The 18,320-nt window shown below is 38.5% G+C and overlaps 1 protein-coding gene across 1 annotated transcript in view; it reads left to right on the top strand.

Moving 5' to 3' along the window:
- Positions 1 to 18,320, top strand: part of RFTN2 (raftlin family member 2) — a 198,903-nt gene that overhangs the window by 168,620 nt on the left and 11,963 nt on the right. Inside the window, exon 9 of the mRNA XM_053698565.1 lies at positions 9,898 to 9,976. Within this exon, the coding sequence (XP_053554540.1) occupies positions 9,898 to 9,976 (79 nt within the window). The remainder of the gene's footprint in view (positions 1 to 9,897; positions 9,977 to 18,320) is intronic.

Raw genomic sequence — 18,320 nt, 5'->3', positions numbered from 1 at the left:
AAAAAGATGTTTGTTCAGCAAGGTTACCTTCTACAACCAATTTCATGCATTGTTCCTGTCACTACGGCAGCGTGTTTCTGGTTCGAGGAACTAGAAAAGTCGCTCAATAAAGATTAGCGGCGAAAAATTCAGGGTTTGCTATCGTGGCGCGCAGAGCGCTTTGGCTAAAGTCTTGGTCAGCAGATGTGTCTTCCAAGACAAAATTGCTTAACATCCCTTTCAAGGGTAAAACACTATTTGGGCCTGATTTGAAAGAGATTATTTCAGACATCACCGGGGGAAGGGGCCACGCCCTCCCTCAGGATAGGTCTTTTAAGGCTAAAAATAAGCCTAATTTTCGTCCCTTTCGCAGAAACGGACCAGCCTCTAACTCTACATCCTCTAAGCAAGAGGGTAATACTTCACAACCCAAACCAGCCTGGAGACCGATGCAAGGCTGGAACAAGGGTAAGCAGGCCAAGAAGCCTACCACTGCTACCAAAACAGCATGAAGGGATGGCCCCCGATCCGGGACCGGATCTGGTGGGGGGTAGACTTTCTCTCTTTGCTCAGGCTTGGGCAAGAGATGTTCAGGATCCTTGGGCGCTAGAAATAGTTTCTCAAGGTTATCTCCTGGAATTCAAGGAACTACCCCCAAGGGGAAGGTTCCACAGGTCTCAATTATCTTCAAACCAAATAAAAAGACAGGCATTCTTACATTGTGTAGAAGACCTGTTAAAGATGGGAGTGATTCATCCAGTTCCAATAAGAGAACAAGGGATGGGTTTTTATTCCAACCTGTTCATAGTTCCCAAAAAAGAGGAAACATTCAGACCAATTTTAGATCTCAAGATCCTAAACAAATTTCTCAGGGTTCCATCGTTCAAAATGGAAACCATTCGAACGATTCTTCCCACCATCCAGGAAGGTCAATTTATGACCACCGTGGATTTAAAGGATGCGTACCTACATATTCCTATCCACAAGGAACATCATCAGTTCCTAAGGTTCGCTTTTCTGGACAAGCATTACCAGTTTGTGGCACTTCCATTCAGATTAGCCACTGCTCCGAGAATTTTCACAAAGGTACTAGGGTCCCTTCTAGCGGTTCTAAGACCAAGGGGCATTGCAGTAGTACCTTACTTGGACGACATCCTGATTCAAGCGTCGTCTCTGTCAAAAGCAAAGGCTCATACGGACATCGTCCTAGCCTTTCTCAGATCTCACGGATGGAAGGTGAACAAAGAAAAGAGTTCTCTGTCCCCGTCAACAAGAGTTCCCTTCTTGGGAACGATAATAGATTCCTTAGAAATGAGGATTTTTCTGACAGAGGTCAGAAAATCAAAGATTCTAAGCTCTTGTCAAGTACTTCATTCTGTTCTTCGTCCTTCCATAGCGCAGTGCATGGAAGTAATAGGATTGATGGTTGCTGCAATGGACATAGTTCCTTTTGCACGAATTCATCTAAGACCATTACAACTGTGCATGCTCAGTCAGTGGAATGGGGATTATACAGACTTGTCTCTGACGATTCAAGTAGATCAAAAGACCAGAGATTCACTCCGTTGGGGGCTGACCCTGGACAATCTGTCACAGGGAATGAGCTTCCGCAGACCAGAGTGGGTCATTGTCACGACCGACGCCAGCCTGGTGGGCTGGGGCGCGGTCTGGGAACCCCTGAAAGCTCAGGGTCTATGGTCTCGGGAAGAATCTCTTCTCCCGATAAACATTCTGGAATTGAGAGCGATATTCAATGCTCTCAAAGCTTGGCCTCAACTAGCAAAGGCCAAATTCATAAGGTTTCAATCAGACAACATGACGACTGTTGCATATATCAATCATCAGGGGGGAACAAGGAGTTCCCTGGCGATGGAAGAAGTGACCAAAATAATTCATTGGGCGGAGGATCACTCCTGCCACTTGTCTGCAATCCACATCCCAGGAGTGGAAAATTGGGAAGCGGATTTTCTGAGTCGTCAGACATTCCATCCGGGGGAGTGGGAACTCCATCCGGAAATCTTTGCCCAAATAACTCAATTATGGGGCATTCCAGACATGGATCTGATGGCGTCTCGTCAGAACTTCAAGGTTCCTTGCTACGGGTCCAGATCCAGGGATCCCAAGGCGACTCTAGTGGATGCACTAGTAGCGCCTTGGACCTTCAACCTAGCTTATGTGTTCCCACCATTTCCTCTCATTCCCAGGCTGGTAGCCAGGATCAATCAGGAGAGGGCTTCGGTAATCTTGATAGCTCCTGCGTGGCCACGCAGGACTTGGTATGCAGACCTGGTGAATATGTCATCGGCTCCACCATGGAAGCTACCTTTGAGACAGGACCTTCTTGTTCAAGGTCCATTCGAACATCCGAATCTGGCTTCCCTCCAACTGACGGCTTGGAGATTGAACGCTTAATTTTATCAAAGCATGGGTTTTCAGATTCTGTAATAGATACTCTGATTCAGGCTAGAAAGCCTGTAACTAGAAAAATTTACCATAAAATATGGAAAAAATATATCTATTGGTGTGAATCTAAAGGATTCCCTTGGAACAAGATAAAAATTCCTAAGATTCTTTCCTTTCTACAAGAAGGTTTGGAGAAAGGATTATCTGCAAGTTCTCTGAAGGGACAGATCTCTGCTTTATCTGTTTTACTTCACAAAAGACTGGCAGCTGTGCCAGATGTTCAAGCATTTGTTCAGGCTCTGGTTAGGATCAAGCCTGTTTACAGACCTTTGACTCCTCCCTGGAGTCTAAATTTAGTTCTTTCAGTTCTTCAAGGGGTTCCGTTTGAACCCTTACATTCCGTAGATATTAAGTTATTATCTTGGAAAGTTTTGTTTTTGGTTGCAATTTCTTCTGCTAGAAGAGTTTCAGAGTTATCTGCTCTGCAGTGTTCTCCGCCCTATCTGGTGTTCCATGCAGATAAGGTGGTTTTGCGTACTAAGCCTGGTTTTCTTCCGAAAGTTGTTTCCAACAAAAATATTAACCAGGAGATAGTTGTACCTTCTTTGTGTCCGAATCCAGTTTCAAAAAAGGAACGTTTGTTACACAATTTGGACGTAGTCCGTGCTCTAAAATTCTATTTAGAGGCTACTAAAGATTTCAGACAAACATCTTCCTTGTTTGTGGTTTATTCTGGTAAAAGGAGAGGTCAAAAAGCGACTTCTACCTCTCTTTCCTTTTGGCTTAAAAGCATTATCCGATTGGCTTATGAGACTGCCGGACGGCAGCCTCCTGAAAGAATCACAGCTCACTCTACTAGGGCTGTGGCTTCCACATGGGCCTTCAAGAACGAGGCTTCTGTTGATCAGATATGTAAGGCAGCAACTTGGTCTTCACTGCACACTTTTGCCAAATTTTACAAATTTGATACTTTTGCTTCTTCGGAGGCTATTTTTGGGAGAAAGGTTTTGCAAACTGTGGTGCCTTCCGTTTAGGTGACCTGATTTGCTCCCTCCCTTCATCCGTGTCCTAAAGCTTTGGTATTGGTTCCCACAAGTAAGGATGACGCCGTGGACCGGACACACCTATGTTGGAGAAAACAGAATTTATGCTTACCTGATAAATTACTTTCTCCAACGGTGTGTCCGGTCCACGGCCCGCCCTGGTTTTTTTAATCAGGTCTGATGAATTATTTTTTCTAACTACAGTCACCACGGTATCATATGGTTTCTCCTATGCATATTTCCTCCTGTCCGTCGGTCGAATGACTGGGGTAGGCGGAGCCTAGGAGGGATCATGTGACCAGCTTTGCTGGGACTCTTTGCCATTTCCTGTTGGGGAAGAGAATATCCCACAAGTAAGGATGACGCCGTGGACCGGACACACCGTTGGAGAAAGTAATTTATCAGGTAAGCATAAATTCTGTTTTTGTTTGGCTTTTAGCACTCTATGTGCCCTCTCTATATGGAAGATATAATCTGAGGGTGAGCTTGTGATCTGAGTGAAAAGCTGTGTTAGGTAAGCTGGTAGCTCCCCACCTGTGATCTCCTCTGGAACTCCCTTCAGCCTGAGATTGTTCCTCCTGCTCCTGTTCTCCAGGTCGTCTAATTTGTCCTGAAAATCTAGAAATTGTTGTTGTTGAGTTGAGACCACTTGTGACATTTCATCCACATTCTCCACCATGGCATCCTTCTGGTCCTCGAGTGTGTCTATCCTGTTCCCCATATCTGTAAGATCAGATTTAATCTCTGCTAAGCTATTGGTAACCGATGAATGAATGGAATCAATTTTCTCCCAAAGCTTCTCAAAGTTGTCAGCAATGTCTTTCTTGGAGACCAAAGTCTGCAGGTCAGCCTTAGTTAGTGGGGTATTATTCTCTATTTGTGGGATGGAGTCAAGGTCCGAATCCTCTTCCGCCTCCATGTCTTTATTGGATTTGGTAGGTTGGGAGGACTTAAAGAAGGAGGACACCGTGGGAGGTTTAGTGATTGACTCATCTCCCTTCATTACTCTCCTAGAAGACATTTTGTTGTGAAAGGGCGTGTATTGTACCTTTGTATTGTATGGTTAAGCCCCACCTGTGAGAGATCTTAGTATGTTAGTCTTTTGGACCTTTACATGTGGCGTTGATGTAGTATTTCGGAAGGCAAGTGGATACTATTATCCCATAGACCCGGCGGGTTTAACCTTTGCCGTGTTTTATTTTGCTAGACGGACTCCTCCCTGAAGCCCTGTCATGCAGACTACATGTCAGTACTTATAGGTCGGAGGTGTGAATTAAATGTTGCTTTACAGTTGCTTTTATTTGCGAGACTGAGGTGTCAAGTGAGCAAAGTCTTTAAACAATATTACTCCCGGTATCCCTCCTTCTGCTGCAAAAAGGCCTAGCTCTCTACAGATACCCTTCTCCCCAGGGCAGTTGTCCTCACAGGACGATCACGGGAAATGGTATAGGGGATATGACCTGTCACCCCTAGGGGTTGGCAGGAAAAGGAAGGGGAGAAGGTATTGAATATATTCTCTTCTGTGGGGTTTGGGCAATATTTAGCCTTACCGCCGATCCCAACTGTATGTTTGGTTCGCTAGACTCTATATCCCTGCTATGCGGAGGAGGAACCAGATGTAGTTCTTATTCAGATCTCTCTTCCTTAGCTGCTCAAACCTTATGTGAGGGAGATATACTCTTTAATTCACTTTCAGTTAGGTGTGTGGGGCATTAGGAGCTTGGGTTGGAAGCAGGAAAAAACTTTATTAAGCAAGAGGCTCCCCCAAAATATTCTTATTGGTAGATCCTATGTCAGTAGAACAAGGGGTACTGCCCGCGACACCAGGCCTGCAAGAATTGTGAGAAACTTGGCTGCAGTTAATCCTCCGTCCCAGTAATCCCCCTGTCCTTAACTCTGTGCTATTATTATATCCAGAGGGGGTATGTGGAAGATCAGTGTCTGGGAGGCAAGCAGGGGTCGCCTCTGATCTCTATTGCAGTGTTATTAGTCAGCTGGCAAGGCTCTGAGTGAGGTCTGTGATGCTGCTGTGTTAGTCTCCTCTAGGTTCTCCTCGTACCCTCACCCAGTTTCCCTGCACCAGGAATCCACCAAAACCCCTCAACTTGCACCCAGGGGGCCCTCTTCTGATATTGGGTTTGAGGAGTCCAGAATTTACAGCCCAAAACTGCCCAGCTACTTATCCGTTTCGTTAACTGTGCCCTCTGAGATTTATAGATTGCCCCCTCCTCTCTCCCATTCAACAGGCTTTGCGGTGTGAGATGCAGAGGCCTGTCTCTTTCAATCCCCTCTCTCCCCCACAGAGTCTCTGAGAGTCTTTATTGCAGTATGGCCTAGTCGGGAGGTAGATTAACAGTTGTTAAGGCCCTTACTGTATAAGGGATGCGCCCAGATGTGCGTGAGACCAGGGAGTCTAGTTACATGTAGGAGGGCAATAGGGGCGTGTGAGCTGGAGTAGCGCTTTACCTGTGAGCAACTGAGAAGCGGGTGTGTTGGGATTGTCCTTCCGTGTCCACCTCTCATGTACTCCTTTGGCCCTGCAGAAATACAGTCTGGGGTATGGCGGCTAAGATGGCGGATGTTCATGCCAATACTGAGCCGGTGGAGATAGGCTCGGCTGTTGGTCCCCCTCAAGTACCACTGCTCCGCCAGGCTCTCGGCACCTATATCTCTTGCAGGCTGTGAGTATCCAGGTGCCCGTATCCCTCTGCTGTATACACTGATTCCCCAAAGGTCAGCCGTCCCACTGCTTGCTGTATATACTTCTTCTGGGGTGTGTTTGTGGGCTAGGAGTCCCCGAGGATCAGTTCTTTAGGCTACCGGAATGGATCTCCGACCCTCTGGGGGGCAACAGGCTAGCACCCCCCGCGAGGAGGTTTACCGGTCGGTCACCGTCAGATGCGGTCCCAGATCAGCAGGCCCGGTACTTGTCAGCTCCGTGCAGGGGTAATTAAATGTTCCAATCCACAGAATTATTAGATCTGCTGTGTGAGCTGGACCCAAGGCTAGGGTATTTCAGTGTTCTGGCAACCAGAAATTAGAATTTTTAAAGTAGTCTATGGAATTAGCCAGGAGCTCTCTCAAAACACAACTTTGGCGGTTAACTCCGCCCCCCTTGATTAACTTTTTAGATACGCAAAATTACAACCAATATAAGTAAACAGCCATTGTGGGGACATCATTTATAATCAGTCTTGCATTTAAATTGTTTTACCTATTTGTTAGTTTTTGCTACATATTTGTAATTTTAAAGTTGATGAAATATAGATATAAAATATCGAATAGTGACAAATATTATTAATTGTGTTGAAGTAAAAGAATACATTCTATCTTTGAACAAAGTATAGAAAACTAAAGAGCAGATAAACCTTTTTATTGGTGTATGAAACAAATGTATATCTGAATTTTAGAAATTTTATGAATTGATCGATATAGTGTTGCAACACTTAGGGATTGTGATTTATTTTATCTTGGTATTATCATGTTTTTATTTTGAAAATAAATTGAAGAAGAATTTTCCACCTATCCTGTCAAAGGTCTAGTTTTTTCTATATATTTAGCTAACAACTTCCATACACACCTTTATTCCTTTTGCAGTTTAAGCGCCTAATCTCCATAACTTTTTCACACCATCCTATATTATAAAAGGCCAAGTGTGTTTGTCTGAAGCCGTCATGCGCAGTAGAGACAAACACACTTGGCCTTAGATTGACCTTGCACACGCCGTAGTTTAAGCAGCCAGCGCACAGTAGAGAATAGAGCTTTGCACGCGCTTAAGCAGCCAGCGCACAGCAGAGAATAGAGCTTCGCACGCGCACCCACCCAACCTCGCACGCGCACCTCTGCAAATGAAACAGCAGCGCAAGGAACACATACCGGAATGTGTATGTTCATTATTATATTATGTGATGTTATTTTAATAAAACTATTTTAACATAAATAGTCAACAGATATATGAGGAATTGAGCTAAGTATGTTAATACAAAAACACCCCTCATAAAGCTGTATACAAAGATCTGCATAAAGGGCTTCATCAAGCTCATGTTGCTACACCAGGTTTCACCTTGCAATTTAAAGTTCCTTGTGATGCCTCTGGGTAAAATAATAACTCTCCTTATGTCACATATATTTAAAGACAGCATTATGTAATAATCTTTATACTGTATAAAATTCTTATACTTCTCAAATTTATTATTGCTATGGATGGCAGGGTTTAATATTACATTTTTTAATCCTATTAGACCCAATATGATTTTACAAAGAATGCAAGCAGCATATACACATATGCAATGTCCCCAACATCGTTCATTTACTCTAACAAAACCGTGATTTGATTATACACTATTGTTTGCATATGTAGTAACAAAATGTATGTAATTCAAAAACAGACAGAGCTACAAATAAGTATCCAATAGTGTATTTATTTATGTTAAAAAAATCACAATAAAAAAATAAAAAAAGAGATAAAATATTGTACATGGGATAACAAATATACAAAACATAAATAGTGTTAATTTCACAAAACATCTATAACTAATACATATGCCCACTCTAGATACTTAGAAGTAATCTCTTCACACTCCTGTTTAATCTTGCCAGTCTAAAGGGTTTTGGAGAGATTATGTCTGTGCCCGATGTTGTTAGCATTGTCACAATAGCGCTGTGTTATAAAGGGATCCATATCGGGATCAGGATTACCGGTTAAAAGGTTATAAAGGGATGAAATCAGTGTTAGAAGGCAGTCTAGTCTCACCAAGAGGCGTTTTCTTGAACTTCACTGTTGGAGGTTGTGGTCCTCTGACATAGGCGGAATGTTAAAGGCATAAATGATACCTTTAGATTGTATTGAATGACAATACAATTTATGTATCAGAACTGAAACTTAACCTCTTTGTTACAATACAATAGTGAAACTAGTATATGAATAATAAACCTATATAAGCTGGGGGATGGTGTGTATAATGTACATGTGTATATCGTTTGTTATATGTTTTATACTGTAAACTACTAAATTATGTATTTAAAGTAAGTTTATTATTTAAATAAAATGTTTTTAACTTTTAGTGTGTTCTTTCATTCTTCTTCTATGGGCTACTAATATCCTATACATAAAATCTTCTTCCTAAAAATAAAAGAACACGCCCAAAGTTAAAAACACATTTATTAAAATAAGATCTTACTTTAAATACATAATATAGTATTGTATAGTAAGATACAGACATATAACACCCTACATACATATGCACAATATACCTACACCCCCAGCTCCTATAGGTATAATATTAAGGTTTGTATGTGTTCTTTATTAACAATGGTTATCGCGTACATAGCGATTATATAGGAGTTCCAATGGAGTTACCTGTATTTTAATGGGGAAACATCACTGGGAGTATCTAATGTTGTAAAGAATATTACCATCTTAGGTGCACCTTTTCACACATAACTGTCTCATGACCTTTTCAATATCGAGATTAGCAATTGACAGAAATCCACTGCCTGCAGAATGAAACTTAATTTACATATCTATTAATTGAACTTTTACAAAACAGAAAACATTTTTATATTCAGTGAACGCACATTCTATACTGCATAAACGCGTTTTGAAAACATTCCCCTTCACACTGTGAGTTCCACATTCACTGGCGATGTTGGAAAATTGTTGAACAGACATTGATCCCTATTGTTTTCTATGGAAGGCAAATCACCACTTGTCCAAACAGCAAAAGTCAGCCCACTTTTTTTTTATAACATTTCACTTGGCGGGTACTTAGTGAGACTGACGATACTGACATGAGCATTTCTTGCAGATCTGAGAATCCTTTGAACTTTAGACCCAAAGTCTTTAGACAGAGCAATTATTCTTATTTTAGATTGTGTTGTGAAACTAATAATCATTTTGCTTTGTATATTTAATAGCCCACATACAATAGTCATTGTATATGTTTTATTGTATTATTAAACCTGAATAAATACATTATCAGTTACTAATTTGTAGCGCTGTCTGTTTTTAATTAACTTTTTATACTTACCTAGATTAATTTCTTCAGTCACTACTTTGGTTTTAAAGATGGCAAATTAAAACTCCAGTTACACTCTTTTTGTAATAACATCTTAAATGATTGTATATTATTTAATAGTTTGCCAGACTGTCTGCTTTTATTGAAACATAACAATGGGATGGGGATAAAGTCATAATTGTGACTGAGATCCGTGCCTCAGTCAGGTGCTTTTATATGGTATATAAATAATAGGTTACGTAAAACCTTGTATCCATCAAGTCAATATTCTGTATGAATTGTTATTAATGTGAAGATTAAAATTAATTAAATTTAGAATACCATGTTTTAGTAAAAAAAAATAATTTTTACACGGACCTGCATTAATTGTGTTAATCTAATCAAATTATAATAAAATTATTTTAAACCAAATAATATCACCTATAATATCACCATTTTTCTTTTATTATATATAGTGAAGGAAATTTGACTACAAAACAAATTATATTTCTTCAAAGACCAGCAATTTCATATTCAACTCTACCAGTATCTGAGGTAAGTGATCATAATTTTTCACTCTCACTTGAAGGCCAAATATGGAGTCTTTCCTTCTGCAGTGTTCCACATCCCTTTTTATTTACACATGGTTTTCTTACTTGCAGTGTTTTAACCGCTTCAATGCTAAGCCATATTGCATTCCTATGCTAGAGCTGTTTTTTTTAGATGTTTGGCACTCATAAACCATGCCTTTTCTTTCAGTAGACCAAGGATTTTTTATAAAATAACTGTAGCTTGCATAAATACCAAAACATGGGAAAGAACCGCCGTATGAAATACATAAAAAAAATATTTTTTAAATTGTACCTAATAAATAGTGGCACAAGAGTAATTATTTCCTACAGTTTTTAAACACATTTTATGGTGTAACATTTAGTATCAGTTTACCTTGCTAAATCAGCAAAATGTAGGATTCTATACATACAGGTAGAAAACCCTATAGCCAAACTGCTTGGGACTGGAAAAGGTTTGGATTTTGAAATAGTTTGGATTTTATTTGCATCTGTAAAAGGGGACAGTTTCGAGAGGGGATGGGACCAAATGTAAACAACAATATCTTATGTTATTTAGGTAATATTTACATGTCATAATACAGCTCATTTATGTAACCTAAAGATAGTTTTATATCATTTTAAGTAGTTTTGTATAGTAGTTTTTTTTGTGTTAAGAATTTTTTGTGTTAAGAATCTTTTTTGCAATCAGAAGCAATATTTTGCTAGTATTATGCCCCATAGTTATTGTATTTTATTGTTCACAAATATCTGTGATTAATATATACACATTCACAGGCTGCTACAATCTTATTCATATATATTCTCTCCAGACCGTCCTATACAGTTGAACAATTATTCTAGGATTTTTTTGGATCTATCTGTTTTTATCATTACTAATGTTTTTATGTTGTTTAACTCCCAATACCACCTTTTCCTTTGAGGGGTGATGTCGATCAGTTAACCGGATCTGGTGCCTGATTGGCTGTTCCCTCCTTAAAGGTAAGAGCTAGATTGTGAGTGAATCATCCTATGATTAAGCGCCGATAGGGGTCAGGATTGCCATTATCCTAGACCCCTTTATGTACTTTGCATATCCAATGCGACTTTTAACTTTGTTTCATTAAAGATTTCATTTTTTACCCCATCGAGTGCTCAGGTTTCCTGTTTTTCTATTGTATAGATAGTACCTGAGAAAGATAGTGCAGAACTGTAATCAGAAAGGCAATAAATATTTAAATAAATATAGACCATTATTTGCATTTTAGATCACAAAAAAACAAACTAAAGGCAGAGAAGATTGTGACTTACTAGCCGGGAAAAGTAGAAATTTTTAATCATTTTACTTTTTAAAAAAAATATTAATTATAAAGATTAGATTTCAGAATAAGTTTGGATTTTGGAATTCCAGATTTGTGGATTTATACCTGTATATTGTTTAATAATATTAGTATAGAATCCTACATTTTGGTGTTTTAGCAAAGTAATCTGATGCTAAATGTGGCAGCATAACGTGTGTTTGAACACTTTAGGAAATAATTACTGTGGTGCTGCTATTTATCATGTTAATTAAAAATCAGACGATAGAATTATTATTATGTCACTATGCACCATCTTGTAATTTACTAAGAAAAGGAGTAGATGTAAAATGTTTAACCATCCAAATATTTGTTACATTTTGCTCCTGTGCTGTCCAAACTCTGACAAATTAGCACAAATATTAAACAAAAACCACCAAAAATAAATTAGTTGTACCACAAATGTTCCCAAAATATCTTTTTTTTTTCCTTTTCTTTTTTACATTCACCCAGTTCCCCATTTATTTTGATTCCTGTAATTTTTTTATTAGTTCAGAATAATATAGATGAGCCCTAACATCAACACAACAAAATGAGGCTAGCTGCTGCTAACAGGTGACGATCACTTGATAGCTATGAAACTGCTTATGTGAACTGTGGGACATCACAGGAGGTTGATAGACTCATTTCAGAGTTGCAAGTGACCCATCATTTAAATTGTAATTAAATCAAAGTGAGAGAGGCTTTATAATAGCCCTCATCACTAGAAATTACTTGTTTTTCAGTGGGGCAGGTTCATTTTAGGGGGAAAGTGACCCTTCATTTAAAAGGTCAGTGTCAGTTTCTGCTCTGGGCCAGCAGTGTTCTGCAGCTTCCTAGCAGCACTTCTGCTATGTGTTTAACCCCTTTAAACACATAAAGGTGCAGGGTCGCTAGTCTTAAAATGAACAAATCATGTAATTTTTTGAACATAATATATTCCTGGCGACTAAAATAAGCTTACCCTGTACTTCTGAGAAAATGTACTTTGCCCAGGGAGTTTAGAGATTTGCAGCACAAAAAAACTGGATTCCAAAATATTTTCTGTATGAATGGCTTTCCAATTAGACTTTCTAGGGTTGTTTTAGGAGGTTTTTGAAAGTGATATAAATTCAAAGTAAATGTTATTGTATTGTCTTATTATTATGCATTTGTTAATTATGAGATTCTAATGGCCCTTTAACGTTGTACTGACAACTGCTGGCACTCAAAGAGTTCCTGCAAAAGGTGGATAACTTGCTATGAAAGAGTTTTTTTTCCATTTGAAACTAACGGTTTTTAAAGTCTTATCCATTTAAATAATCAAGAAACGACTTTTTTCTAATTGTTTTCAAAGACTACATACTGCGTTAATTTGTCAGATAATTAGCAATAAGACCCTTACCAGTCATTTCACATTATTGTTCTCTTTAATTATTTTTCAAAACCTTTTATCTCTTGAAAAACAATATCCACATTTTTTTTTTACTTTTTAAAGGGACATTAAACACTTTTTGATGGTAATATAATATGATAAATCTTATATATCTAACTTTGCAATATACTTTTATTATTTATTTTATCCTCTTTTCCTGTAATTCCATTCTGAAATTATGAGATTTTCAGCTCCTGTTAGAAATGAAAGTGCAGACCACTGTTATATTCTACACAGCCATTAGCTGCACACTCTAGTGACCTATTTATAACTGTCCATAATTGGCAACAGCAAAGAAGAAAACCTAAGTTACAACATGGCAGCTCCCATTTTGTCAATATTTAAACAGCTAATGAAGCTTTAAAAAATACATCTACATGTTATCCTCATGCTAATATTTTCTTTGAATGCATCATATCTAGTATTTATTTAGTGTTTAATGTCCGTTTAACAAATGCATTCATTTCCATATTAGCATCAATATGATAAAACTGTGAACCAGTTACACATTAAAACTAACAAACATATTTACAAATCTAATATTTACATTTGAATGTTTTTGTGATGACAATTAACTGTTAACTTGATCTTATAATATTTTTATTATATTTTGGCACAAAATGATAGGAAATGGTTAAAGGAACACTGAACCCAAATTTTTTCTTTCGCGATTCAGATAGAGCATGCAATTTTAAGCAACTCTCTCATTTACTCCTATTATCAATTTTTCTTCGTTCTCTTGCTATCTTTATTTAAAAAAAAAGGCTTCTAAGCTTCTTTTTTTGGTTCAGATCTCTGGGCAGCACTTTTTTATTAGTGGATGAATTTATCCACCAATCAGCAAGAACAACCCAGGTTGTTCACCAAAAATGGGCGGGCATCTAAACTTACATTCTTGCATTTCAAATAAAGATACCAAGAGAATGAAGAAAATTTGATAATAGGAGTAAAGTAGAAAGTTGCTTAAAATGTCATGCTCTATCTGAATCATGAAAGAAAAATTTGGGTTCAGTGTCCCTTTAACTCCATATGTGTCATGAATTCAGCTTGTTAGGAGACTCCTAACAGCCACACATAAGGCAATCATCAGCAATAATGAATCCGTTTTTGAATGAAGTTCTCCCTTCTTATTTTGTTGCTTATTTTTGGCTTTTGTGCTAATCTAGGAAAATGCTTATTATACATAGGCTTTTGTGTGTTTACCTAATCTAAGTGAAGGAAATCCAGATGTTTCAGATTTCTCCATGACATAAGTCAGGCAGGCTAACAAATTAAAAAAATAGTGATTTGCATGGATTGAAGCGTCGTCATTGATAAAGCTGAAAATTGCTGACTGGGGGCGCGATCCGATATCGATCGCAGTTTGCGGCGCAAGCGAGGGAATCGGCGTCGCCCGCAGTTTCAGCTCGCAACTCGAGCCATCCCATATAGGTCGCCGTCAGATGCTAACGTGCCGTAAGTCTCACAAACCAGCGATGTCCAGAAATCTGCGTAAGTACAAATTTCTGGCGTCGCCAGTGACTTGCGCCACGTTAGAATCTGCCGGCGCCTATAAAACCTGACTAAAGTTTAAAACACCCGCACTGTCTAACACGCCTCCCTAACATAGCCCGCACTGTCTAACACGCCTCCCTAACATAGCCCGCACTGTCTAACACGCCTCCCTAACATAGCCCGCACTGTCTAACCCTCTATCCGCTATCCCCCCTCACTAGCCTAACAATAAAAATGCTATTAACCCCTAAACCGCCGCTCCCGTACCCCGCCGCAACCTAATAAAGTTATTAACCCCTAAACCGCCGCTCCCGTACCCCGCCGCCAGCTATATTATATCTATAACCCCCTAAAGTGAGCTCCTAACACCGCCGCCATCTATATTAAAATGATTAACCTCTAATGTAAGCCCCTTACACCGCCGCCATCTCTATTAAAATGATTAACCCCTAATTTAATCTACCTACCCCGCCGCCAGCTATATTATCTATATTAACCCTAAGTATATTATAGTTAATATAGTTATTACATTATATATATTAACTATATTAACCCTAATTATATTAGGGTTAATATAGTTAATATAGTTACTATAGTATTTATATTAACTATATTAACTCTATCTAACCCTAACTAAATTTATATTTAAATCTAAATACTTACCTATAAAATAAACCCTAAGATAGCTACAATATAATTAATAATTACATTGTAGCTATGTTAGGGTTAATATTTATTTTACAGGTAAATTGTTAATTATTTTAACTAGGTATAATAGATATTAAATAGTTATTAACTATTTAATATCTACCTATTTAAAATAATTACCCAATTACCTGTAAAATAAATCCTAACCTAAGTTACAAATACACCTACACTATCAATAAATTTAATAAACTACTAACATCTATCTAAAAATACAATTAAATTAACTAAACTAAATTACAAAAAAAAAACCACTAAATTACAAAAAATAAAAAAAAGATTACAAGATATTTAAGCTAATTACACCTATTCTAAGCCCCCTAATAAAATAATAAACCCCCAAAATAAAAAAAATTCCCTGCCCTATTCTAAATTCAACAAATTTCAAAGCTCTTTACCTTACCAGCCCTTAAAAGGGCCTTTTGTGGGGCATGCCCCAAAGAATTCAGCTCTTTTGTATACAAGAAATACAATACCCCCCCCCCCCATTACAACCCACCACCCACATACCCCTATTCTAAACCCACCCAAACCCCCCTTAAAAAAGCCTAACACTACCCCCCTGAAGATCTCCCTACCTTGTCTTCACCACACCGGGCCGAACTCCTGATCCGATCCGGGCGATGTCATCCTCCAAGCGGCAAAGAAGAATTCTTCCTCCGGCGACGTCTTCCTCCAAGCGGCAGCTGTTCCGATCAGCCAATAGAATGCGAGCTCAATCTGATTGGCTGATTGGATCAGCCAATCGGATTGAACTTGAATCTGATTGGCTGATTCAATCAGCCAATCAGATTTTTTTAACTTAATTCCGATTGGCTGATAGAATCCTATCAGCCAATCGGAATTCGGCGGACGCCATCTTGGATGACGTCATTTAAAGGTACCTCATTCCAAGTTTAGCAGTCGGCCGGGATGGATGCTCCGCGGCGGCGGAGCGAAGAAAGAAGATTGAAGATGCCGCCGGAAGAATGAAGACTTTGCTGCCGCTTGGAGGAAGACGTCGCCGGAGGAAGAATTCTTCTTTGCCGCTTGGAGGATGACATCGCCGGAGGAAGAATTCTTCTTTGCCGCTTGGAGGACGACATCGCCCGGATCGGATCAGGAGTTCGGCCCGGTGTGGTGAAGACAAGGTAGGGAGATCTTCAGGGGGGTAGTTTTAGGCTTTTTTAAGGGGGGTTTGGGTGGGTTTAGAATAGGGGTATGTGGGTGGTGGGTTGTAATGGGGGGGGGGGATTGTATTTGTTGAATGCAAAAGAGCTGAATTCTTTGGGGCATGCCCCACAAAAGGCCCTTTTAAGGGCTGGTAAGGTAAAGAGCTTTGAAATTTGTTTAATTTAGAATAGGGCAGGGAATTTTTTTTATTTTGGGGGTTTATTATTTTATTAGGGGGCTTAGAATAGGTGTAATTAGCTTAAAAATCTTGTAATCTTTTTTTTATTTTTTGTAATTTAGTGTTTGTTTTTTTTTGTAATTTAGTTTAGTTAATTTAATTGTATTTTTAGATAGATGTTTGTAGTTTATTTAATTTATTGATAGTGTAGGTGTATTTATAACTTAGGTTAGGATTTATTTTACAGGTAATTGGGTAATTATTTTAACTAGGTAGATATTAAATAGTTAATAACTATTTAATATCTATTATACCTAGTTAAAATAATTAACTATTTACCTGTAAAATAAATATTAACCCTAACATAGCTACAATGTAATTATTAATTATATTGTAGCTATCTTAGGGTTTATTTTATAGGTAAGTATTTAGATTTAAATAGGAATATTTTAGTTTATAAATTAATTAGATTAATTTAATATAAATATAGTTAGGGGTGTTAGTGTTAGATAGAGTTAATATAGTTAATATAAATACTATAGTAACTATATTAACCCTAATATAATTAGGGTTAATATAGTTAATATATATAATGTAATAACTATATTAACTATAATATACTTAGGGTTAATATAGATAATATAGCTGGCGGCGGGGTAGGTAGATTAAATTAGGGGTTAATCATTTTAATAGAGATGGCGGCGGTGTAAGGGGCTTACATTAGGGGTTAATAATATTAATATAGCTGGCGGCGGTATAGGGGGATTAGATTAGGGGTTAATAATTTTTATATAGGTGGCGGCGGTGTAAGGGGTCAGATTAGGGGATAGATAAGGTAGATGGCGGCGGTTTTAGAGGCTCACAGTAGGGGGTTAGTTTATGTAGATGGCGGCGGGGTCCGGGAGCGGCGGTTTAGGGGGTAATAACTTTATTAGGGATTTCGGGGGGGGGGGGGGATCGCGGTTGACAGGGAGATAGACATTGCGCATGCGTTAGGTGTTAGGTTTATTTTAGCAGATCGCGGTTGACAGGGAGATAGACATTGCGCATGCGTTAGGTGTTAGGTTTATTTTCTAGTTAGTTTAGGGAGTTACGGGGCTCCAATAGTCAGCGTAAGGCTTCTTACGGCTGCTTTTTGTGGCGAGGTGAAAATGGAGTAAGTTTTCTCCATTTTCGCCACGTAAGTCCTTACGCTGCATATTGGATACCAAACTGCGCGGGTTTGGTATACCTGCCTATGGCCCAAAAAACTGCGGGCGACGGCAGAAATATACGCGCGTAACTTCTAGCTTACGCCGTATATAGGATACCAAATCCGCGCAATTATTGGCGTCGCCGGCTTTTGCGGGCGACGATTTTTATCGGATCGACCCCTTGATTGGAATTGAAACCTTAGCGTGGGCTTGTTTGTGTTTATCCTGAGCGAGAAAAAAACTCTTTCCTCCTGATAGCTTTTAATAATAGATTCCTAATTACAGCCAAAAAGTATCCTGAAATATAATATACATATGGTTAAATCCTACAGTCTCTGAGAGTAGGGAATAGCAGTTACAGTCAAAATGTTGGTGCATGGGCCTGGAATTTGAGTTAGCTATTTATTTATTTATTTTTTAAGACATTTTGCACTCTTCATTTTAATATCTATTTAATATTCTTTACTTTAAGTTACCCAAATAAAATTATACTCTTAAATAGGTATAAGAAAAACATATTTTTTTGCTTGCAGAAATACCTAAAAATGGAAGAAAACCATCACAAAGTTATTTGTGTCATTTTCAGTAGTATAGATAGTAAATTGTGCACAACTCCTTGTTATTGGAGAAGGATCTGGCTGCAGACTGGAGCTCCACTCTAGACAGGAAACATGTGACCTCCACACAAAGGTTTTTTTCTTTGCTTTTTTTTTTTTTTAAATCAACTTTAATTTAACAAACAACCTATAGGCAATCATTCTGAAAACTAAACATTTTGCAGCTTTCTTGCTCTTAATGTTCACTCACAGTGGTTTATGCTGCTTGTCATTTATAAGGTAACCGCTGTGAGTGAACATTAAAGTGAAGGTAAAGTTCGC

The sequence above is a fragment of the Bombina bombina genome, chromosome 1, assembly GCF_027579735.1.
Source record: "Bombina bombina isolate aBomBom1 chromosome 1, aBomBom1.pri, whole genome shotgun sequence".
Classification (NCBI taxonomy): Eukaryota; Metazoa; Chordata; class Amphibia; order Anura; family Bombinatoridae; genus Bombina; species Bombina bombina.
This window is presented reverse-complemented; position numbering and strand designations above follow the sequence as displayed.